This window comes from Protobothrops mucrosquamatus, unplaced genomic scaffold (assembly GCF_001527695.2).
Source record: "Protobothrops mucrosquamatus isolate PMUCROS unplaced genomic scaffold, P.Mucros_1.0 scaffold_201, whole genome shotgun sequence".
NCBI classification, from domain to species: domain Eukaryota; kingdom Metazoa; phylum Chordata; class Lepidosauria; order Squamata; family Viperidae; genus Protobothrops; species Protobothrops mucrosquamatus.
This window is the reverse complement of record NW_015386277.1, coordinates 218,253-241,946: the sequence shown is the minus strand read 5'-3', so window position 1 is coordinate 241,946 and position 23,694 is coordinate 218,253. Positions and strand designations below refer to the sequence as shown.

Sequence of the window (23,694 nt, the reverse complement as noted above, 5' to 3'; positions counted from 1 at the left end):
TATTGCCATCTGTAGTCATAATGTTTGAGTTGGGCAGTCATATAAATTGTATTTAAAAGATAAATAAATAGAATTGAAGCAGTTTTTCCTGAATCTGGATTAAGTAAGACCCAAGATTTTCTGGACCACTTTGTATTACCGTGACAGAAATTAAAAGCTTTTGGTCATAGGAGTTTACAATTGCTATGCTTTTTTCTAATTTTTTTAAAAAAAACAAACAAACACACATTTTAAAATTATGTCATTTAATTTGTGTTCTATGTGTATTTTAAAAATTCTCAAAACACATAAAACATAAGAATGAATCATAGTGCAAGCCGGCTTACATTTAGAAACTTATTTTTGCAAGATAATGTTGATTAACCCGTTTTTCAATTATCTTTCAGCAAGGGGAGACTCATTTTGAAGTCATAGCACATCATGATATGTACTGTTCCTTAAGAATGTCAGACAAAGGTAAATGTAGAAAAAATAATGTTTTAATCTGTTATATCAAATAAATATATAACAACTAGCATTCATTTCTTTGCAACACTATTTATTCTTTATAGATCTTAGCAATATTCTGTCCTCGCTGCTTAATATTTTGTAGTACAGAGGTTTAGATTTTGGGGTGTTTTTTTTTACAAGAATAAGAAAATAGGGCAAGGCAGTGCATCGGAGGAAAGATAAGTCAGATGCTCCAGCATAAGAAAGAGAAATAATAACAAGGGGAGTTTCTTTGTATATATCACATGTATTAGATAAAATTTGTTGTTTAATTTTTTAAAAAGTATAGATTCTTTGGTACTTTCCTAAAATGAGATGATGGTCAGAGAAGTATTAATAAAAATAAACATTGTATAACAGTATAACTGAGTATTATTTTCATTTTAGCAAATCTTCTTTGGGAAAGAAGTCTTTCTCTTGACAGCTCGACATGGAATGTGGATTCTGATCTTGCATATGAACTCCATGAAAAATGGCAAAAAATTAAACAGAGTGAAATTTGCAGGTTTGCATAATAAATACATACATACATACATACATACATACATACATACATACATACATACATACATACATATATATATATATATATATATATATATATATTCTTTTAGCAATTTTGTCTGCAGCTAGAGTTGTGGTTTATAATTAAATTTCTGTAAGTGCCAAAAATAATCATAACTCAAATTAAGATGAATTATGGGTAAAATGTCAGGTATAGAGTGCAACTTACTTTTTTTTCTGACTTAATCAGACCCTAGACTTGGGAGGAAGGGCTTGCAAGACAGTCTGGAAACAGGTGTCCAATTGGCCATATTCTTTATCTCTCATCCCATTGTCATCTTATTTGTTCAGCCACTATCAAAATTAGTCTTAAAAATACTATAAGCAGTGGAGTAAAAGAAGCACATTGCTTTGTATTGGACATTTAGCACCATGTTGGTTTTCTTCAGCTCCTCTCATGAGGGGAACTCAGCCAACATATCTTATACTATTTACTATATGGCAAAGGCAGATATAAACATTTAAAAATGAAACCTTGCAGGTAATGGCAGAGATTAGCCCTCCTTGCATCTGGCTCTGATGAATAGGATTAAACACCAGTTTCTGATGCCAAAGAAGGATTGGATAATCATTAAAAGGAAAAATGAAGTGTATACTGGATGGAGAAAAAAGGCTAATAAAGTAGTTCAATGTTTCTCAAGCTTGGCAACTGTAACATGTGTGGACTTCAACTCCCAGAATTCCCCAGCCGACCAAGCTTATTTTATTTAGTTAATATTTTGGTTAATATATTTAATTAATAAATTACATTAGTTAATATTTTCAGCACCATTTGGTATAGTGAAATATTAAAAAGTTTCAAACCTATTTTGTTTAAAAATGTGTATCTCCAATGATAGTGTTTTGTTTTTTTTAAAAAAAGAGGAGGTGGCAATCGCAGCTAGGAAAACTTCTGCACAACTTCACGTTGTGCACCAGTTGCAGCCTTTCCTGGATCAGGAATCCCTGAGCTCAGTCATTCAGGCCATAGTCATGTCACAGTTGGACTATTGTAAATAATTTCACAAATATTCCCAACCAAAATATATATAATTGATATTTATATCAAAACATTAAAATTATTGACCATTGTTTTACATATGTTATCTCAACAGAAGAAATCTTAGGGAAATTATTCAAGCTGCTTATCAAAAAAATCCTGAAGAAGAATCATCTGCATTATCTTTTCCCCATTTGGTGTCAGAGGTTGGTCTTACACTGAACTTCAGTGCAGCTGCACCAAAGAACAGTATGGTGAGATTATATTATTATGTTTGTGAAAAAAATTCTAATTTTGTAGGTATTGCATCAATCTAAAAGAATTTTGACATCAGCTGATGTGTTGGAAAATTGTAGAACCAGGCTGAAGCCAATAATTTAGCTTATCATTTTGCACGTCCATTGAAATTAGTGGAAAGAAATTTGTTATGTATAATTGTAAATATCTGATAAAAAATAAAATTTATAACATGCCAAAATATGCCTCAAAATTGTATATTAATAACTTGAATTCTTTAATTATTTAGGTAAAATATTTTACGCTAAGAAACCCTTCATATTTCCCAGTTACATTGCAACTCCTGCCTCTGTCCTTCTATCCTGATCCTCAAGCTCCACTGAGTCTACTCAACAAATGGTAATAGCTATTAAAGATTATGACTTTTATTTTATTATCTCAAATGAACACATACAAAGAATTCCATCTATGTCTATGGTACTGAATGTGTGTAGTGTGAGGAATGTATAAATCTATTATATTTATACCATTTGAGATCATTCTGGAATAGAACAATAGATTATAAATAAATAAACTGTAAGTTTATTAAGTTTATCAAAAAATGTTATGTGTGAAAGTTATAGAGAAAGGAGAGACAGTATGCATAGCAACCATGTTTCCCCGAAAAATATTTTTTTTGCCTCCAAAAGAGGCACCAGATCTTATTGTGTGTGTGTGTGTGTGTGTGTGTTCCTCTTACCTCCGGCACCAACAGCCCCGCCCAGCTGGCCCACTTTTTCTGCGGCCAAAGGAGCAGCTTCATTCTGCAGCTGAGAATGGAGCTCGGTCTGCATTTTGCAGACAAAGGCCTTTCCGGAAGGCCACTGCAGCTGAGAACCGAGCTATGGATTCAATCCATAGTTCGATTCTCGACTGCAGAGGCCTTGTAGAATTGAGCTATGGACTGAATCTATAGCTTGGTTCTTGGCTGCAGTGGCCTTCCGGAAAGGTCTCCGACTGCAAATGCAGGCCCAGGGACACCACAGAAGAAGTGCACCAGTGAGGAGAGGCCTGGCTACAAGGTAAGTGGGTAAAGGGCACGTAGGGCAGCTCCATACCCCCACCCTAGCTTGATTTTTAGGTTTGTGCCTCGCCCCAAAACTAGGGCTTATTTTTGGGGTAGGGCTTATATTAGACCCACCCCCAAAAATCAAGCTAGGGGTTATTTTTGGAGTAGGTCTTTCAGGGAAACACGGTATGCATGCATTAGGACTTCTGTGCTCTTAGTGGTCTCAGTTGCATAGAGTTCCCAATTCCAGTTGATTTTCCTTCTATGGAACATGCAGAGGTTGAGAATAAATGATAGTAGATATGATCCTTTTCTTTTTCTTTCTTTCTTTCTTTCTTTCTTTCTTTCTTTCTTTCTTTCTTTCTTTCTTTCTTTTCTTCTTTCTTTCTCCCTCTCTTTCTCCCCCCCTCTCTCTCTCTCTCTCTCTCTCTCTCTTTCTTTCTTTCTTTCTTTCTTTCTTTCTTTCTTTCTTTCTTTCTTTCTTTCTTTCTTTCCTCCTGTATTATTTTATAAGGCAGCAAACATATACAACACACCTTCCTTACCCACAACAACAAACCTGTGAGCTGACTTGGGCTGACCAAGTGTCATCTAGCTGGCTTTTATGACTCAGGCAAGACTAGAACTCACTCTCTCTCACTTTCTAGCCTAGTGCCTTAACCACTAGACCAAATTGGTTCTCATGATTTGCAGCAATAGGCTGTAAAAGTGGGGGTGTGGAGAAGTAAAACAACAGAAGTGTCATTGCAACGAAGCTTTGTCCCTTTTGTGTATGCATGAGGATGACATGACACTGCTCTTTTCACTTAGACAAAAGTAGCAATCTCCTCTAGCTATTGTGTAGGAAAATTGGTCTAATTCTCTCAAAATTCTTAATGGTGGCTACATTATGTCTTCTGGCAATAAAATTTATAATATACTTTTGAACTGTAAAATATCCTTTCTTACAGTACAATGACAAAAGCGATATTTCAAAACAATTAAGAATTTGTGGTTAGTACATGATTTATGTATTTAATTACATAAAAGTATTTAATACTTTTCTTTCAAAACAAAACATTTGAATTAAATAGAAACTTAAAATAACTGACTGTTTTAGTTATTTCTGTGACGTTTTCTGTGTTTGGGGTATAACTATTTTAATGCATTTTGATACAGGTTTGGTGCAAATATACAATCTATTAATTATACAACCACTGAATTCAGATTGATAGAAGAGTATACTTACAGGGTAAGTTATGCCTTGTGTTAAAGTGATGTAATACATTCAACATTAGGGAACTTAAAAATAAATCTACATTAAATACATTCTCCAGCAACTTACTGTTCCCAGAATGTGTTATTTATATACACAAAAGGCACTCAACTATTCAGAGTTATTATTTGCTATGAAATATAAAATTAGCTTTCACATGATGTGCAATATTTGCTATGAAATATAAAATTAGCTTTCACATGATGTGCAATATTTATTCATTTAAAAAAAACCTTTCATTGTCACTGTTGCATATTTTTCATTTTGTGGAACAATTAAATAATACAGGGTAAGTCGCAGAAAGATAAACCCTGTTATTAGAGAGTATACATTTAAAAGAGTGAAGTTTAGTTAGAATACAAACTCTAATCAATTGGGATTAAAAATTGGAAGAAAAACTAGCTCTACCACTGAATAAAATGATTACCACAGGTAAATGACAGGAGTTAGGAAAAAGAAGTTTTGTAGAAACACTGCCTTATTTTTAAGTGTTATAGAAGATTGCTTCTAGTACAAAAAGAGAGAAAACCTCGAAGAAAGATTCATTTGCTAGTCTAGTCAGTTTTTATATATTACCATATATAAGGTAATATATCTTAGGTACTGGATGATAGCAAAAAGATACAGTAAACTAGATATTTGATGGTATAGATTTTTACATCTGAAGTATGGTGGTCCTATTATATGTAGAAGTGAAAGTCATTTTGTCTCTGGTAGCGAGAAATTTCGAATGATTTGAGAGTGATACACAGTATCTCTAGAAAAAAGAAAAGAGTGTAGAAAGACTGCATAATTTTTATTTGAGTGTGTGGGATGGATTCTATGATAAAATGGTTCAAAATTAGTTAATTTTATTAGAAATGTAACCATCATGCTTAATTTGTTCATTGATTTCACCAACTTTAATCTGTATCCAGTCTATTAATTTTGGTACACATGTTCTGTAGTTCTGATATTTCAGTTTAAGATTGTTATCCTGTGTGTTGCCTAAGCTTTTGTTTATGCAGAAAGTAATAGTGTAGAGTAAAAAAAAAGATCTTTAACAATAAATTTATTTATGTATTATATCAATTTATATAGTCATCCATTTCATAATTACAAGTCCGAGTGGCAAACTTGTTTCTTGATTTGTTGCTAAAAGTAACACACTGAGTTTTCCACTCAGTAACATTCATTTCTTAGTAAACAATTTGAAAAAGAATTATTTTCTTACAAACAAAAAAGGGCATCAGAATATTTTGTTGATCTTATTAATCTTTATTTTAAAAATATACAAACATAAATAATATATTCTTATTTGTATTTTGTTTGGCAGGGTGAACCACAGGAAGGCCATGATTATATCAGATCTAGTTCAGAGTTGCTTCATTTGAAATTGCAACCTCTAGAAATGAAGAGAGTTGGAGTTGTCTTTACACCTCTTGACTACAGGAGAGTAACTTCCCTTATATTAGTCAGGTAGGTCTACTTTTTACTTTCTTCAAAGAGGGTAAAGCTAAAAAGTTCATTGCAGATGTTTTAAAACACTTCACATTGAAATATATGATATGATGTAAACCAGTGGTCCCCAACCTTTCTGTCTCCATGGAGCGGCAGCAGTGGTGGGGGAGGGGGAGAGGGGATGGTTTCACATGCGCTTGCCTGTCGCTTGTGTGGCGCGGTTCCCAACAGGCAGAGGACTGGATCCAGGGCTTGAGGTCCGGGACATGGACTGTGGGTTGGGGACCCCTGATGTTAACTCTATAGTTTGTATGTATAATGTATCTATATGTCCTTGAATATTTTATATGTTCTATGCCTCCAGTAGTCAGTTTTGTTCACACAAATATAACGTTCTTAGCTTTTCATTATTGAAAATCCTTTTTTCCATCATGAAAGTCAGTGTCAATTCAAGATGTTCCTATCCATGAGGTCTTTAGGATAAGTTAATTCATTAATAATACATTAGGAAAAGGAATTACCACTATGTTTCTAATTTTTGTTTTGAGATATATTGCACATATTATATGGTGTTGGGTGATTTGTGATGGTGCTAGTATTTTTTTCTTAAATTAGTTACCAAGTTTGTTTTGATTTATTGCAGGAATAATTTGACAATCCTGGATATGGTTTATGTTGAAGGCACTGGAGCAAGAGAATTATTGAAAGTAGGGGGAAGGTTACCTGGGGCTGGAGGATCTCTTCGATTTAAGGTGCCAGAGTCAACCCTTATGGACTGCAGACGACGTGAGTGCGAAACTTGTCTGTTGGTAAGGGATTGAATGGGATTAGTTTCAAGTGTGCAGATATGTATGGTTAGAAGAAAGGTGTGTAGAGACTTAGGTTCATAACATGCATGTATGTTTATTCACACATCTCTGATTCTTGTTGTTACTATGATTGTAAATATGTGCCATAAATGGATGGATAATATATAATGTAGTACAGAAAATTTTTTGCATTAATACAGGCAAAATGTTGAAGGGGCATTGCATATCATTGTTATTCCCACCTCTTGCCTTGCATATAAATGAATGTATCATAGCAACATTATGGGAAGATTTGTTAACATTATAGATTGACTGCTAGAAAAATAACAATATATCAATTTTATGATTTTCAGAACTGAAAGATGGCAAGCATATTCTGTCTATCACAAAGAACTTTAAAGTTGAGAACATTGGTCATCTTCCTATTACTGTAATGTCTATGAAAATTAATGGGTACAGATGCCAAGGATATGGGTTCGAAGTACTTGACTGCAGGGAGGTTTTTTTGCCACCAAATTCTTCACGTGACATTAGCATTGTGTAAGCATTTGTTCTTTTATCGATAAACTTATTGTTTCTTACAATTGTCTTTAAATGAGTAGAACCTTCATTCCCTAAAATATTTTCATAGAAAATACTATAATTCCCAAATTCTTTCTAGTAAAGATTTTAACAAAAGTTTACTTCAGTAACATATTCTGTAACCTGCAATGTTATCTCAGATGTTGAGATTAATCTTTTAAGACATAGTTTGCTTTGCTGGCTGCTTAAATCATTATTTATGGTTAATTTTGGTCATAATTACCATAATTCAGAGCAGTGAGTGTTTTAGCCTTCTTAATGCAATCTTTTGGCAAAGGCATTTCTTGTTACACTATTCCTTCCTGAACTGCTTTGCATTTCACAGTTACTGATATTAGATAGGAGAGAAGTTTAAAGAGACTGCGACAAATATATTAGAACAAGATTATGCATTCAAAGCATTTTCTCATTTTGTGTTGAAATGATTACACCTTTTTACTGTTCAACTTTCTGCTAAAAATAGAACATATTTCTGGTAAAATCCTGTTATCCAGGCATTTATCACTTTTTTACTTTCTTTGGTACATGTCTATGTGGATGATGCTTTGGTACTACTCCTGCCTAGAGTAGTTAATGAGGCCATCATGTGGATATGTAGCTTCAGAAGGTCTCAACAGAACAGTTTATTCATAGTTGATGTCATGTGTCTGATTAACGAAACACTTAAAAGGACTTTCAGGCATGCAAATACTGTATATTCTTGCTTTGACAGTTTAAATGTGTGTGTGTGTGAGAGAGAGAGAGAGGGGGGGGGAGAGGGAGGGAGGGAAAGAAAGAGGAGTACCTTCATGAAAGTATGCTTCCACAAAAGAAAAACTGACCTTCGCCATCTTCTTGCCCCTACCGCTGACAAAGTGTACCCAGCCTGGTCCTCCGTGAGGCAACTGCTGACCACATGAGACCTTCTTCCCAGTCCTCACAAGGAAATTGCCATGTATGATCTTGGCAAGAAAACCTTGCATACCTTTTCAGCAGTGGGAGCAAGAAGAATAGTGAATGTCAGCTGGGTGGTGGAGCACCCCATAGAAGAATAAGGCTGCAGGGATGGAAAAGACAGGCAGGTGAAGGGAGTTGAATCATAAGTGCAGATGGTCTACCAAGCATCTGCATTTTGAACTCATGAGCACTGTATCTTAGAGCAGGGGTCCCCAACCCCCAGTCCATGGACCAGTAGTGGGCCACAGCATGCTAGCAACCGGTCTGCACAAACAAGGAAAGTCCCATCCACAGGATGCAGGTAGCACACAAAGCCATGTCCCCTCCGGTCTGCAGAAAAACCTCTCTCCACGTAACCAGTCCCTGGTGCCCAAAAGGTTGGGGACCTCTGTATTAGAGAACTAGATGTAAGCACCATTTGTTCAGTGCTACCATAACTTTGAATGGTCACTGAATGAACGGTTGGGATTTGAGGACTACCCGTATTGATCTTATTCCCAGCAAAAGCAACTATAAAACAACTATTTAAAAAGGCTCTAACTTCATTGTCTTGGTTTCTTTTTTTGGTGCAGTTTTACTCCAGATTTTACATCATCTTGGGTTATTCGTGAGCTGACTCTGGTTACTGCTGCTGGCATCGAATTTCACTTTACGCTCAATGTCACCCTCCCTCACCATCTTTTACCCATATGTGCAGATGTGGTACCAGGACCCAGTTGGGAAGAGTCATTCTGGAGGCTCACAGTACTCTTTGTAAGGTAAATCATTAAGAATCTCAGAATGCTTACAGAAATAAACTCTGTAACAATAAAGGAATAATTATTAAATAACTTTAACAGATGTGCATGTTTTAATCAACTGTCACTAAACTTTTCCTCTAGTAGGTTTTTAAATTTTCATTATAAAAGAGGACTTTTTTGCTATTAATATTGATGAATACAAAACTCTTACAATTACTCATATGGGTAGTTGATCTTAATGCAATTGCTTGGTATCCAGTCAGGCACTGAAGAACATACAAACCCAGGAAGAGGATAACCTTAGCAGTTAAACAGAAACTAAAATATATGAAGGTACTGCTAGTCTGACAGTGAACTTATTCTGGTGGAGAAGAATCATACGTCCCAGATACCATCTTCAGTGGGTTTTGCATCATACTAGGCCCGTGGTGGCGAACCTATGGCACGGGTGCCAGAGGCGGCACTCAGAGCCCTCTCTCTGGGCACACGCGCCTTTGCCCCAGTCCTAGGCCTTCAGTTGTGTTTTATAAAACCTTTTCGCTTTAGGCCTTCACCGCCGTGTGCAAAAAAAAAAAAAAAAAGGTTCAATCAGTCAGTCAATTTCAACTTCTCGCAGGGGAAAAAAAGATCTTGCGAAGTTGGAATTGATTGATTGAACTTTTTAGTCCCACCCAGTCTGCAGTTACCACCGCAGCCACGCCCACCCAATGGACCACACCCACCCAATGGGCCACACCCACCCGGCACCCGACGATGGATAAGTGGGTTTTGGGTTGCAGTTTGGGCACTCGGTCTCTAAAAGGTTTGCCATCACTGTACTAGGCTCAGTAAATTCTGGAATCTATCAGAATCATGCATAACTTTAAAATAGTGTTGATAGAATGCATGCCATGCAGTTTTACATATTGAACCCCTTACAAAACAAAGTTTAGGATATGGCGACTTGTATAACAGTAGTCAGCCTTTGACTATAACTTCTTGGTCCCTTCAAACGTATTTTATCAAATTGAGACTAAATGAGCTTTAAATTTTGCACATTTCTCATTACTGTTTCTGTGCATGTGTTTGCATTTACAGTTTGTCCTTATTTGGTGTGATCTTGATAGCTTTCCAGCAAGCACAGTACATTCTAACAGAATTCATGAAGTCAAGACAGCGGTCAAACCACAATTCTGCACTGCAAAACAACAATTCTGTGGACATCATCAGTTCTGAAACTTACAAGTAATGCATTTTCCCTTTCTATATAAAATTCCTAGAAATTTTATTTAAAAATTATACATTAGCGGTAGCTGGTATTTCTAACATCTTAGTTGGGATGACTGCTGTTTTATACTGAGAAGACAAGTTACTGTTTAAAATTTGTGGACATGCATAATATAGATTTGCATATTTGCATATCCGAGCATATGTATATTTGCATATTGTATTTCTCCAGTGGAAGAGGGACAAAAAACTAGGAGAGATAGACATAGTATAAGTTTAATAAATAAATAAAATAAAAAAAATAATATTCTGATTATGACATATATTAAGGGAGCCAGGAAATATAAAACTGAAAGACATAGAAAATACAATAATCCTTTCAGAAGTATCAGCTTGATTTCAAAGTTTCATGCTTGGTTCCATGTTTACAGCTTTTTTACTGCTTTGTTTTTGGCAATTGTCTAGAAACCATGCAATCTTTTTTATAGTAAGTTGTATAACTTTATTTTAAAATCAGGAGTAGCTGCAGAGCGTTTACTGAGACTTATAGTTCTTCTGATAAAGGAAAAGGAAAAGGCTCCCTTTTGGTGGGCACTGCGACCAGCCGTAGCCAGAACGCTGCCAAGAGAAGTCCAGCAACATACAGTCATTCTCAGAAGAAACATAAATGTTCTGTATACTATGGTAAACAAAAATCAAGCACATCAACTAGCAGCAACATTCTGACCACAGATGATAAGCCGAACCAGTCAATGGAAAATCCTATTTCAGCACCAAAGGAAGACATCTGTACTGTTAATGAAAACTGGCTGAGCTTGAAATATGCAAACAGCGTAAACATAAACATGCAAAAGAACCTAACACATCCAGGGAACTTTGTAGATAAAGACGAAAGTGCATTAAAAAGTGCATCACTTATGAAAAATATTTCTTCAGATTGCAATTTGAAGGAGGGCCTTCAAACAAATATGTTTCCTAAGGAAACGAATCTTAAGTCTTCAGAAAATTTAGCTGACCTCAAAGAACCCGAATTATGTCCTTCAAAGTCATCAAAGAAATTGTCTGAAAGTCGCCTTCCAAGATCTTCACCTCAGCAACAATCAGAATTTCAAGAGAGTTCAAGGAAAAATGGCGGTAATTTTATTTTTAATCAAAAAAGGTGTCATTCTGAATAAATTCAACAGAGAAATATGCATGCCAGAAAATAGGTTTTTGTAGCATTTTGAAAATAATGCTAGAATTATGACCATAGAAGCTGTACTATGTCAAATATTTTAGCAATTATAACATTATATTGCAATCCAAGCATTTTAATGCTTTTTTAAGAAATGGCTTTTAATTGGATTTTCAGCATTAACAGTTATAGAAGATATACAGATATGACACAAAGGGTACAATTTTAGGCATATTTACTAAGATTAAGATGAATTGTAAATGAGGAAATTCCTTCAGAGTAAATTTTAAGGTGATTGAAATTCAAGCATGGTTTTTTTCACCTTTATTTTAATTTCCAGAAAGAAAAGGGTTTTGCCAATGTTAGCAAAACTCAAATTTTATTTATCTAGTCAGATACTTTTTATTTATCTAGTCAGATAAATTTAAAGTCTGTTTAAAATATCTTATGAAAGTATTTTAGTTAAGAAATTGAGAATTTTTAAATCCAATCTAACATGACACTAACTTTTACTATAAATTTCAAGTAATACAGGTCCATAATTTTTCATGGTTTATTAATGGTTATTACAAAGTACATGTCTCTTTATTGCTTAAGGAAATAGTCAGCAAGTGCCTCTCAGGAATGAAACAGGAAACTGTGAGACGTTGCAAAAACAGGCTAACGAACAGCTTTCCACAGAGAAGACAGAGAATAAAGGACTTAAAGATGAATTACTGTATTCTGGAAAACGGGAATTGATTTCTGCTGAGGTTTGTATTTTATATCTTCTTGTTGCAATATTGTTTTTTAAAAAAAACAATATGATAGATTGGAGGTAGGGTTAAATATGATCCAGTTTGAGCAAAGTTTTGTTAAAGCTAATAAAAGCCCAGTGGTTTCAAAGAGATCAACTTTCTATAGTAGTCATATTTCTTTTCTTGTTTCACACTTTTAAACAATTGTTTATCAGTATGCCCTGAGCACTGTGTGTGTGTTACAGTAATTGGAATTACTAGCAATAAAGTACAAGCAATCAATATAAACAATTGTTAAAAAGAATAAACACTTTCAAAATATGAAGATTGGTTGAAGTGGGTTAATGAGCTCCATTTTTACAAATTAGAAAGTTTAAATGATTTAATTAAAAATAATTGTTTCAAGGCTGTGCATGGTCTCTTAGATCACATTAGATGCTGTATAACCTACATGAGATTGCTTATACTGTTTGATTCACTTTAGATTTGCCATGTTGTGATCTTAACACCAGAACAAAAATATGCATCGATGAAACTTACCTTTAATTTTCTCTTTGATTAACCCTGGCTGCAACTATATAATAGAAAGATGAAATAACTTTTCAGGAAACCTTAAACCTCAGTGGAACAGCAAATAACAGTGAATGAGTGAGTGAGGGAGGGAGGGAGGGAGGGAGGGAGTGAGGGAGAGAGGGAAAAGAAAAAAGAAAGAAAGCCAGAGGGAGCATTTATAATAGGTCTGCTTATAGCTATGCTGATCTAGTTTTTGTCTGTCAAAATCGTATTACCTATTCTTCCTCCCATTCCAGCCCTTTCTGACTCAAGAAAGAATAAAAGTATCAGAGAAGAAATAGAAAAAAGATTTACGTTAATATATTCAGTATCATAAAATGGTAGTCTTTCAACAGTTAGTTATATTAAATATGGTTCTAGCACATATATATTTTAAAAAAGTAGTTGTGTCTTTCAGCAGGAAGAAGTTCACCCAAAAAATGGATCTCAAGAGAAAAAAGATGGACAGTTGCCCAATACTAGCTGGAATAGACATAGGACAAATAGAAAAAATAAGAAGAAGCATATAAACATATCTTCACGGTATGTATCACTACCTTTACATATTCACATTTTTAAATGAGAAGATCAGCACTGTTTCGATCACTTAAATTTTATTGGATATGTTCAGAGAGTGCTTCTACTCTAGCTTCTTTGAGTATATTTTTATTCTGAATGTTTCTGTCTACAGAAGGAAGGACTCCCCCCCCCCCCGTTCCTTCCTCTTCCATCACTATTTCTGCTGCTGTGTCAAGGGGTTTCTGCAATATTTTAGAATAAATGCTAAAAGAACTCTAAGGAAAGAGAAAATGAAGAAACCTGGATCAGAAACCTTTGTCAAATAGAAATAGTAATTCTGTGTAAGAAATGGAGAGTCTGGTTCCATCTATTATTTTATAATTATTCATTTCACTCATTCTCTTGTTAACATGTAACCTAGGTGTTTCAATTGCTATTCAAGTGCGATTTAAAACCCAAGCATCTAATCTTAATACGAATTGTTGCATTGTTCATTTACTGATCAAAGTGGGGGGAAAATAAGACTTTTCTTCTTGTTTGGGGGATATTTTTACAGCGTTCCTGAGCAGACTGAGCTGAAGCATGTGTGCAGTGAAAGACATGAACTTAGAACTACTATTAATATAAGAAATTGGTGTGCTCAAAGCAACAGGGAAACTTGCAAAGGAGACGATAAATCTGCACACAGAGAAGCAGGTAGGTAGTCAAATATAAATGGAAGACAAACAATAGGAACCAGTTTTTTTTATTAGAAATCCTTTTTTGTGATTTTGGTCCTCAAATCAAATCCAAGAAATAAATTGATTTGATTTGATACTATAATAAGGAGAACATCCTAGTTTTTATATTTGACCACTTGATTAGGAGAATGGGAACCAGTGACAAAAAACCCCATACTTACAATCATACATAAAACTTTGAACATTTCTAAACTTCACGGATAGTCATAGTTTAGAAATGAGCTCTCTCTTATTCTGCCATTTGTTAAAGTTGTTTAATTTTTCTATCTAACAAAAGATGGAATAGAAGAGAAAGTCTGATATGCTGGTAATCTCATGTTTGGTTATTGGCAAGAATGCAATGGGACAAGTGTTAAAGTTTGGTTTTGTTAACTGCTTCCTGAAGAAGGTTTCTACCAGTGGCCTAAGAAGAAGTGCTTGGAAAGGTTTTGTTCAGATTCAAGTTCAGATTGTGGAAGTTCTTCTGGAAGTGTACGGGCCAGTCGCGGCAGCTGGGGAAGCTGGAGCAGCACCAGCAGTTCAGATGGAGATAAGAAGATTCCTAGCAGACATTTCCTTCCTTCAAGTATGTGGGCTCCGGACACGTGTTCTTTCTCTTTTCTGCTTTGGGAAATGTCATTGCAACTCACTGTCTTTACATTAAACTCTGAAGTCCCCACCGCCCACCCCCATCTTAATAATTGCTTTCTGGAAAATAATCTTAACTGAAAATAACAAAAATATCTTAATCGCTGCTATTAAAGTATTTAAAATAAGCATATCTATTTTAGGGGATAATACACAAATCAGTTCATTTTAAAGGGATTGTGTTTAAACCAAATTTCCAATGAACCATTAGCATATCTTCAGTCAAATATTTGAATATCGCTTCTAAAGAATTTATCCCACCTTTATTATTTTTATAAATAACTCAAGCCTCTTCCTCCTATTTGTCCCACAACAACAATCCTGTAAGGTGAATTGGGCTGACTTTCATGCTTAAGGCAGGATTAGAACTCACAGTTCCTGGTTGCTAGCCCAGGTTGCTATGCTGACTCAGGAATTCTGGGAGTTGAAGTCCATGAGTCATAAAAGAGCCGAGGTTGCCTACCCCTGCGCTAGACCAAAACTGGCTCTTTTTATCTTTCTGACATTTTGAAGTTTAACTACAGATAATCCCTGCTTATAACCACTCATTCAGCAACCATTCTAACTTCCAGCAGCACTGAATGAGGAAACGTATGACCAGTCCTTGGAATTGCAGCTATGACAATGTCCCCCTGATCATGTGATCACGATTCGCATGCTTGGCAACTCACAGTTACAACAGTCCCAGTATCCAGTTGAAAACTTTACTGCTGGCTTCTGACAAAATCAGTTGGGGAAGCCAGCAGGGGGTAGCAAAAGGCAATCGCATGGCATTGCACTTGACTGTGGGGAATTTGCTTAATGATGGCAGTTGCAACTGCCCTTGGCATGGTCATGCAATGCTGCACTTTGCAACTGTGTCACTTGGTGGTCCCAATTACTATCATTAAGTGAGGACTACCTGTATAAACAATTGAGTCTTTTCATTAACAGTTCCTATTTGTTTTTCTTGTTAACCTTTATTAAATGTATTGGGATTACTATGAATGCATTTTAACAGTCTCATGAGTTGTTAATAGCATAGTTTAAAGGAATAATGAAATCAAAGCCAATGTACTTTGAAATGTATTATTTGTGAAGGCAAGGAGACAAGTTTATTTGTATAGTTATTTATCAAAAGAGCTGTGGTGACACAGTGGTTAGAATGCAGTATTGTAGGCTAATTCTGCCAGCAGTTCAATTCTCACCAGTTTAAGGTTGACTCAGCCTTTCATCCTTCTGAGGTCGGTGAATGAGGATCCAGATTGTCAGGGGCAATATGCTGACTCTGTAAACTGCTTAGGGTTGTAAAGGGCTGTGAAGCAGAATAAATCTAAGTGCTGTTGCTATCAAATTTTAAACATTGTGAATTAATTTTTACTGGCATTATAATCTTAGATGCTAGTTCTGGATAGGAGTGCTATATCTGTTCCTCAATCTTTTTCTTTTCTTTGACTTTTTGAAATTGCTACAGAAAAGAAAGAAAATATCTAGAAAGATGCTAAAATTCCTGTTAGGGACTGCCTGTTAAATCATATAGTCCCAAAGTTAGTGCATTGTATATATGTTATTCCAGTCCCTGATTCTTAATTTTGCTTTTTGCAGGAGAAAATATTTTATGTAATGATTTTTCACCTGATACCCCCATCACTTTAAATCTTTCTCACAACATCTGCAATACCAGGTAAAGGCTTTTAATAATTCCTCTTTTCTATAGATCACTCACAGACCAACTGCTTCAAATATAACTAGCAAAGAAATGAAAAGCAAATGTTCTAATTCTAAACTTACTTATACATTTGATAGTGTGTTTTTTACTGTTTATTTCATATAAAATATTAATGTGCCCTCTTTTTTGGTTTAACAATATAAATATATTTTTAATCCTTCTCCGCTCCTGTCCATGTTTTGGGGGAGCCATATAGAAGTGGTTTGCCATAACCTGTGGGATGAGGGTTTTTTTTGTCAGTGTAGCTAAGTCATAGATTTTCTTAGTAATATTAACCACGTCTGACTGCTTTGTATTTTGAGCTCAGACAAAAGAACAGCTAGATGCTGCCATGCAAATATTTTGATCAAAAACCTGTATAGCCATTCTTCTGTTTGATTACATTAGATACTATGCCTCAAATACATGTGGATGTCCATTTATGAACGTAACTGTAGTCATACTCTTTGCAGTGGAAAAGTTATATGTGATCATTAAAAATATAAAAATATTTATCTTTATTTTATTTTTAGTGGAGAAATGAACAGTATCACACAGTATCCAGAAAATTTGTGTCCCAGCTTCACTGATATAACCACAGATCAAGACAAAAATGAAGGTTGGTTAATTAAAAAAAGATCTGATACTGTCGATTTCATGCATATTTTTTATTGTTTGTAATATAAGGCAGATCATCCAAGCAATCCTCCATTATTCATTTTCTTTCTTTCTGATATATCTAATTTTATATGACTAATGATTAACTTATTTTTAATATTGTTTCACTAAGATTTATGTAACTCAAATGAAACTAGGTAGCTTATTTAGGATGAACTGTTGCTTAAATTTCACTAACTTAACAGAAATACATTAGAAATTGCTTTGTATTTCTTTCTTTTTTCCTCTATTAAAAGTTAATCTGCCCTAGAATAAATATGGGACTAAAAAGTTCCATTTGGTTTTTGAGTAAATTTTAGAGTATTATTATTGTTAATATTTTATAATAGTTTATTTTTTCTGTTATTTTTAATTATTACTATGATATTATTATTTGTTCATTATTGTGTTTAATTTTAATTTACTTAAATTTATCTAAAAAGGGAGTTAAAGTGCTTTATAGATTTGGTAATTTAATAGTTGGTTAATGTTATTTAGATTATGATTATTATTTGTTAACCCTGTGAATAGCTCTGGGAAGTGGGGTGGGAGGGGGTGAGGGGTGAGAGGGGGGGAATATTGTAATCTTTATAAAACTTTTAATAAAAAAAGTTAATCTGCCCTCAAGATTTGTTATTGTTAATTGTTCTTTTTTAATTTCTTATTTACGAAAACCTTGATTCAGAAATCTGAAGCTTCATTGAGTACATCAGCATCATGCCTCTTTGTTAAAATGGGATAGAATTTACAGGCAATATCCATTTAAAAGAAGATAAAGTCTAGATAAAACCCTAGTCAAATAAATAAATGGAAAAGTTGCTTCTAAAGGACTTTTTAAAATGTACTTTTTAAGCTGATAAGTTACTAAAATTGTTTATATAGGTTGTCCTCAATTACAAGGGAAAGCCAGATTCACTTAACACTTGTGGCAAGAAAGATCATAAAAATGGGGCAAACGCTTAACATCTGTTTTGTTTAGCAACAGAATTTTTGGGGTCAATTGCGGTCATAATTTGAGGACTGCCTGTACTTGTTTGATGAAGGAGGAAGTCACTTCTTTATATATTTCTCTTTTTTTAACCTTACTATATTCTTAGTTTTTCTCCTGTTTTTTTCTATTTTTATCTTTTCTGCTTCCATTTTTACTTTTTATTGTTTTTTAGTTTGCATTAGTTTTTATTGTTGTAAATTGCAATTTTTAATAAAAGTACTATAAAAAATTAAAATGATGTTTTCCCCACAAATAAGAACTGCTGATCAGCTTATTGTTCACAAGAGGTCTAAAATAAGTCTGATGAGAAGTTTTGTCAGAGATAAAATAAGTTTGAAAGTTCATTTCCTCCTTTCTGAGTTAATCAAGAATACTAACTTCCATGTAAATAGATGGAGATGTAGTGGTGGGATTTACAGGCAGATATTAGGAAAATGACAGACAGCAAAATCTCAGAAATTAGGTAACAAAATTATGCCAGATATAAATAAATGAACAAGTAAATTAAGCCTTTTTGCTCATCTTATTGTCTAATTAATTGTCATCTAAGTCATAAAATGTGAATGATGAATGGGAGCATAAAATGGTTAAAGCAGAAGGAGTTGCACATCCAGCATTCTAAGACCAAATATCCACTTCCATTTCCCACAGACTCCCATTTTAAAATATTCCTGCTTCTGGAAGGTGCATTTGAGAAGAGTGGAATAGTCCTGTGAATATAATAATTCAACATCCTCCTCTAAAATCTGTTGGCCTCAAATGGACAGGGTTACAAAGGAGACTAACATACCACTTTCTGCAAATATCTTATCTTTCCCAGAATCTCTTAAGGATTTAGCTTTGGTCTGTAGGAAGCCCTCACTTAAGCAGAGCAATTGGAACTGGAATTTCTGTTAAGTGATGCAATCCTAAAGTGTGTGATATCATGTGACTGCATTGCTTAGCAACAGCAATGCTGCCAGTCCTCATTGCCGACATTAAGGATTGTGGTTCATTAAGCAAAGACCTCACATGACTATGATTTGCAGCTTCTCACAAGCAAAGTCAGTGGGGAATCTGGCAGGAAGTTGCAAATCCCAGGTGCCTCACAGGCTGGGGGGGGGGGTGTCGATGCTCCATAGTGGCACTCTGGAAAAAAAGCAGCAGGAGTGACTTGTAACCTTCCCTGTGGGAATCTGGCAAGGAGGATGACAAATTGTAGTCCTATGACCACAACACACTGCAATTGTGTGAGACAATTGCTAAACCACTCAGATTACGTTCACATGACCATCCAGAACTTTTGAGAAACAGTCATCAGTACCGTTTGTTCAGCACATATCTCCTGAATTTGCAGAATTTGATACTGGCTGAATATATAGTCAAAACTTTTACAACAAATTCATATGATGGATAATCTTCAGCCTTATGCCCCTCAAATATATTGTACTTGAACTTTTATATTAAAACTGTATAAGCCTCAGCCAATTAAGTGGCTAGCTAGAATGTTGTATCTTGTAAAACTTAATTTGTCTGGGGGGAGATGAAACATTGCATACCATTTTAATGCCGGTGCTTGAATTTTTAAAAAATATATATATTGTATTAATATATAATATGCTATAAATTTTATTTGCCTTTCTAGGTCTCTATCCAGCAGATCTGTGGTCATCTCAGCCTATCTGCCTGACAAATAGTATGAATTACAGTCTTGAGAACAACATATCATGCATGATCCAGGAAAACCCTTCATTACATAATGGGCAGGTTTTTTATTTATTTATTATATATTTTTACTCTGGTCTTCACAGTCTGAGATTGTGTTGGGCATGGGAGCTGTGAGTTGTCCTCTCATATATGGAAGCTATGGGGGGATCCAGATTAGGAGAGGCTGTTTTATCAGAAATATGTTTTTATTGTGACTTTTGAGCCAAGCTATTGGTTTTAATTCAGTCTTTCTGAAATTTTTCTTACACTTTTTTTTTATCTTGCAGTAGCTTTGTTGATTGGAATCCACCCTGTGATGGCCAGCTTAACATGTACTGTCCGGTTGAAGTGAATGAATATGGTACGCCTTCTACCGAACCATTAGTATTTTATATGGAAATAGGTGCACTTAAATAGGCATTCAGAATTCCATTGAACACCTTTGGTTATTATTCTAGCTTTTGTAGTGTCTTTTGCACTCCTGTCCAGATTATAGACTTTTTTGTACACACTCATTCACACTTTCTCATGTCAGCCAGATGGACAGAAACTGCCAAATCTGGATCCAAAAACGATTCACAGCCAGGAGCCTTTTTATTCCCCAAATCCTTGTTAGCTTTGCTTTGTTGACTGACAAGACCAGCAACTACTCTTTCCTTGTTAATTTACAAATCTGGTAGCTGTTGATGGGTTTTGGGGAAGAGCTTCCCATGTGCTCAGGCCCAATTTCTTTTGTTTGGGTGAGGTGACATTTTTTCCTTTGTTTCCTTAACAACTTAGTTCCTTCTTATCTATCTCCCCAAAGCAGGGCTTTTCAACCAGTGGTACGGGTACCACCTGTGGTACATTGGCACCTGACAGGTGGTACGCGACCATCCTAGAAAAGGGGTAGCAGGGGAGGGGAATGAGCTGAACCGGTGGCAGCACCGCACAAGCCTGAGCGAGAGACGGCTGGAGCTGCAGGGCTGTCAGGGCTCAGCGGAAGCGCCAGGATCAGTGCCGCTTTCCAGCTGATTGGTGCGTCTTCGGGGCTGTCAGGGCTCAGTGGAAGCACCAGGATCAGCACCAGGCTCCAGCTGAAGCTCTGCGCTGATCCTGGCGCTTCTGCTGAGCCCAGAAAAAGCACCAATCAGCTGGAATGTTGCAGCATCTCCAGGGTCTTGTGATTTACATTCAGATGCTTGGCAACTGATTCATATTTATGACGGTCACAGTGTCCCAGGGTCATGTGAAGTGACCAAAACCTGCTGCAACCACCCAGCAGATGGGGGGAATAAAAACCAAACACCACCCCACCCCACCCCCGTTGCCAATCCTCAACAGAAATGCTCACAACAATGAAAACCTCGGACAGGAGGAAGAGCGCTGCCGGGCGGGCAGGCAGGTGTCTTGCTCGGCTGTGGCTTGGGGGGCACTTTTTTCAGTGCCATTGTAACTTCAAACAGTCACTAAGCAAACTGTTGTAAGTCGAGGACTACCTGTACTTTATCACTTTTTTCCTTTTTTTTTTTTTGGTCATCAAGTTTTTGACACCTTGCTAGGCGACTGGTGGTACTCGGATGTTGCCATATCCTAAAAGTGGTACAATGGGTGAAAAGGTTGAAAAGCCCTGCCCCAAAGGGATCTTTTAGACTGGACTCCTGGCTTTTACCCACCCTGCTTACTTGCCCGCTTCGTCTTTAGGTGTGGCAGCTTGCCTGTTTCAGTCTCACAGCACCTTCAATGTCTGTGAAATGGATGTTGTTCTTCATTCACCCAACCTATATTATTATTTAGTATAGATTGTCTTCTCCTCTCCTATATAAATACACAAAAAATAGGATATAAAAATGAAATCCATTTTTAAGTCCAGATCAATTTATGATGGATTATGAAGGTATCATCATGGTGGCAATAGGAAGTAATTTTCCACCACGTTATTTTGGGAATTTTAAAATTTTTCAAATAGCCTTGGAAAGTGTCCCATGTAAATACTAATCTGGGCTGACCCCTTTTGGTTTATGAAGATTAGCCAGAGTTGATTAGGTGCTGTTGTCAGCTGGACATAAAAGCAGGATCTAGGATTCATAAAGTAATTATTTGGCTAACTAATGTAAATAAGGAGCATTATATATGTTTATTCATACAATATATATAATCACACCTTGATATAAAGTTGACTAATACTGAAAACCCTTCTATCTCCTAAAATAAAGAAAATATGAATTACCATAACGGCTTTCCATGCACAGAAGAAATTCAAAATTCAGGCTTCATTGATCACACCTGTCAGTCTTCATGGAACACCCCACCTAACCTTCCTCCAGCATGGGAACCCACCAGTTATGTCAACCCAACAGTAAGTATTACAAGTGGGCTGTTTCATGCATTCTAATAAGAGTTCAAATATATTTTTTTAGGATTGGGGTGGCACAGTGGTTAGTACGCAATATTGCAGGCTGACTCTGCTCACTGTCAGGAGTTTGATCCTGACCGACTCAAAGGCCTTCCATGCTTCCGAGGTCAGTAAAATGAGGACCCAGATTGTAGGGGGAAATATGCTGACTCTGTAAATTGCTTAGAGAGGGCTGTCAAGCACTCTGAAGTGGAATATGTCTAAGTGCTATTGCTATATTCTTGGGTTTGTTTTTTTAAAGAGTGAAGTATTTAACATCCACATTTCAAAATTTAGGTGGCTTCAATTTCAGTTTTGATTGTAATTTTGGTACATTTAATAACACATTTTCTGAGCAATAGATTTCATTGTTCAGTACATATTTCAATACATATTTTTATTATGCATATAATGAAATGAATAATGGAAAAATGCTGGAATTTTTTTCTGGATATAAAAATAGATTTATAATTCTGGTACAGCGATTAAGGCATAGGAGTAGGGTTTGGGAAACGCAGGGTTCAAGTCCACTCTTAGCTGGAGAACATGCTTGGATAATGTGGGGCTGTGAGGGATGCACACGTTGTTATGGCTGGCCCTTCAGCAAAATGTGCATAAAAATAAAGTGTTTATTTCCATTTTAATTTTATTTTCACCTTAGCTTGTTTGCTTCAGTTTCTCAAGTGGTATTTAATTGCTTGTTCCTGGTCTTTAGATAGCTTTTGCACTCCCAGTGATGCCTTCTCTTGTCTTTCAGTCCTACCTCTCGAGCACCAGGAGTTTGTCACCCATGTCTGGCCTCTTCGGTTCCATCTGGGCCCCTCAGAATGATGTCTATGACAACTGCTGCCCTGTCAGTGCTGCCACTCAGCACTCAGCTCAGGTGGAAAGCCAAACAGTTCTATGTAAGCAGGAATGTTACCCGAGATTTAACCCATTCCGTGCCTATATGAACTTAGATATATGGACTTCAGCAACTAATCGGAATGCAAATTTCTCTCTTCCTAGGGACTCGGGTTATTGTGGAAATGTGTAAAAAAGGAATGTCATTTTTAAAATGTGAACTAAAAAAATGCTTTTTCTTTTGATTACTAGAATGAACTGGTGGTTGAACTAGAATTCATTGTTGGTCATTATTTTGGCACTTTTGTATGGAAAATAAAATTTTTTTTTTTACCAAGGCATTTGGAATTTCTCTTTTCTGACAAAATACCTTTAATACAGGTAGTCCTCGAGTTACGAGTGTAATGGAGCCTGCCCATTCCACTCGTAAATCGAAAACCAGTAGAGTGAATCTTGTTCCTTTAGAGAGATCATTCTCTTCCTCGTTAAAACGCACACGGCTCATTAAGTAAACATGATATACCTCAGGGTGGGGAAGGCCATGGGGGGCCTAGTGATGGAACAAGCCGCCAAGGCCTCCCTGACCCACTAAGAAACCTCATGCTTCCCCCTCCCTTCCTGCTGCACCAGAGTCCCTTACCTTGCAAAATTTATCTCCTCTCTGCCGTGATTTCTTTTCTTTGAGGGAGAGGAGAAAAGCTTGCAAATGCTTTTCGTGCTGACAATGGAAGCTCCTGGGTGCTGTAATATCACACGAGTTCAAACACCCATTCTTTGCAAAAGAGATCATGGCCCTGGAAGCTTCCATTCTCGGGGGGGGGG

At 36.0% G+C, this 23,694-nt stretch overlaps 1 protein-coding gene across 1 annotated transcript in view; it reads left to right on the top strand.

The window, feature by feature from the left end:
* TMEM131L (transmembrane 131 like) overlaps positions 1-23,190 on the top strand; it is a 67,058-nt gene extending 43,868 nt beyond the window's left edge. The window contains exons 15-35 of the mRNA XM_029286077.1: positions 387-456; positions 877-994; positions 2,148-2,286; positions 2,559-2,668; positions 4,476-4,548; positions 5,888-6,030; positions 6,656-6,798; positions 7,175-7,361; positions 8,912-9,097; positions 10,157-10,303; positions 10,803-11,419; positions 12,057-12,211; positions 13,167-13,291; positions 13,824-13,963; positions 14,393-14,572; positions 16,219-16,297; positions 16,855-16,940; positions 19,594-19,711; positions 19,943-20,016; positions 21,851-21,993; positions 22,787-23,190. Coding sequence (XP_029141910.1) covers positions 387-456; positions 877-994; positions 2,148-2,286; positions 2,559-2,668; positions 4,476-4,548; positions 5,888-6,030; positions 6,656-6,798; positions 7,175-7,361; positions 8,912-9,097; positions 10,157-10,303; positions 10,803-11,419; positions 12,057-12,211; positions 13,167-13,291; positions 13,824-13,963; positions 14,393-14,572; positions 16,219-16,297; positions 16,855-16,940; positions 19,594-19,711; positions 19,943-20,016; positions 21,851-21,993; positions 22,787-23,065 — 3,312 coding nt within the window. The 3' untranslated portion in view covers positions 23,066-23,190. The remainder of the gene's footprint in view (positions 1-386; positions 457-876; positions 995-2,147; positions 2,287-2,558; positions 2,669-4,475; positions 4,549-5,887; positions 6,031-6,655; positions 6,799-7,174; positions 7,362-8,911; positions 9,098-10,156; positions 10,304-10,802; positions 11,420-12,056; positions 12,212-13,166; positions 13,292-13,823; positions 13,964-14,392; positions 14,573-16,218; positions 16,298-16,854; positions 16,941-19,593; positions 19,712-19,942; positions 20,017-21,850; positions 21,994-22,786) is intronic.
* Positions 23,191-23,694: the final 504 nt, after the last annotated feature.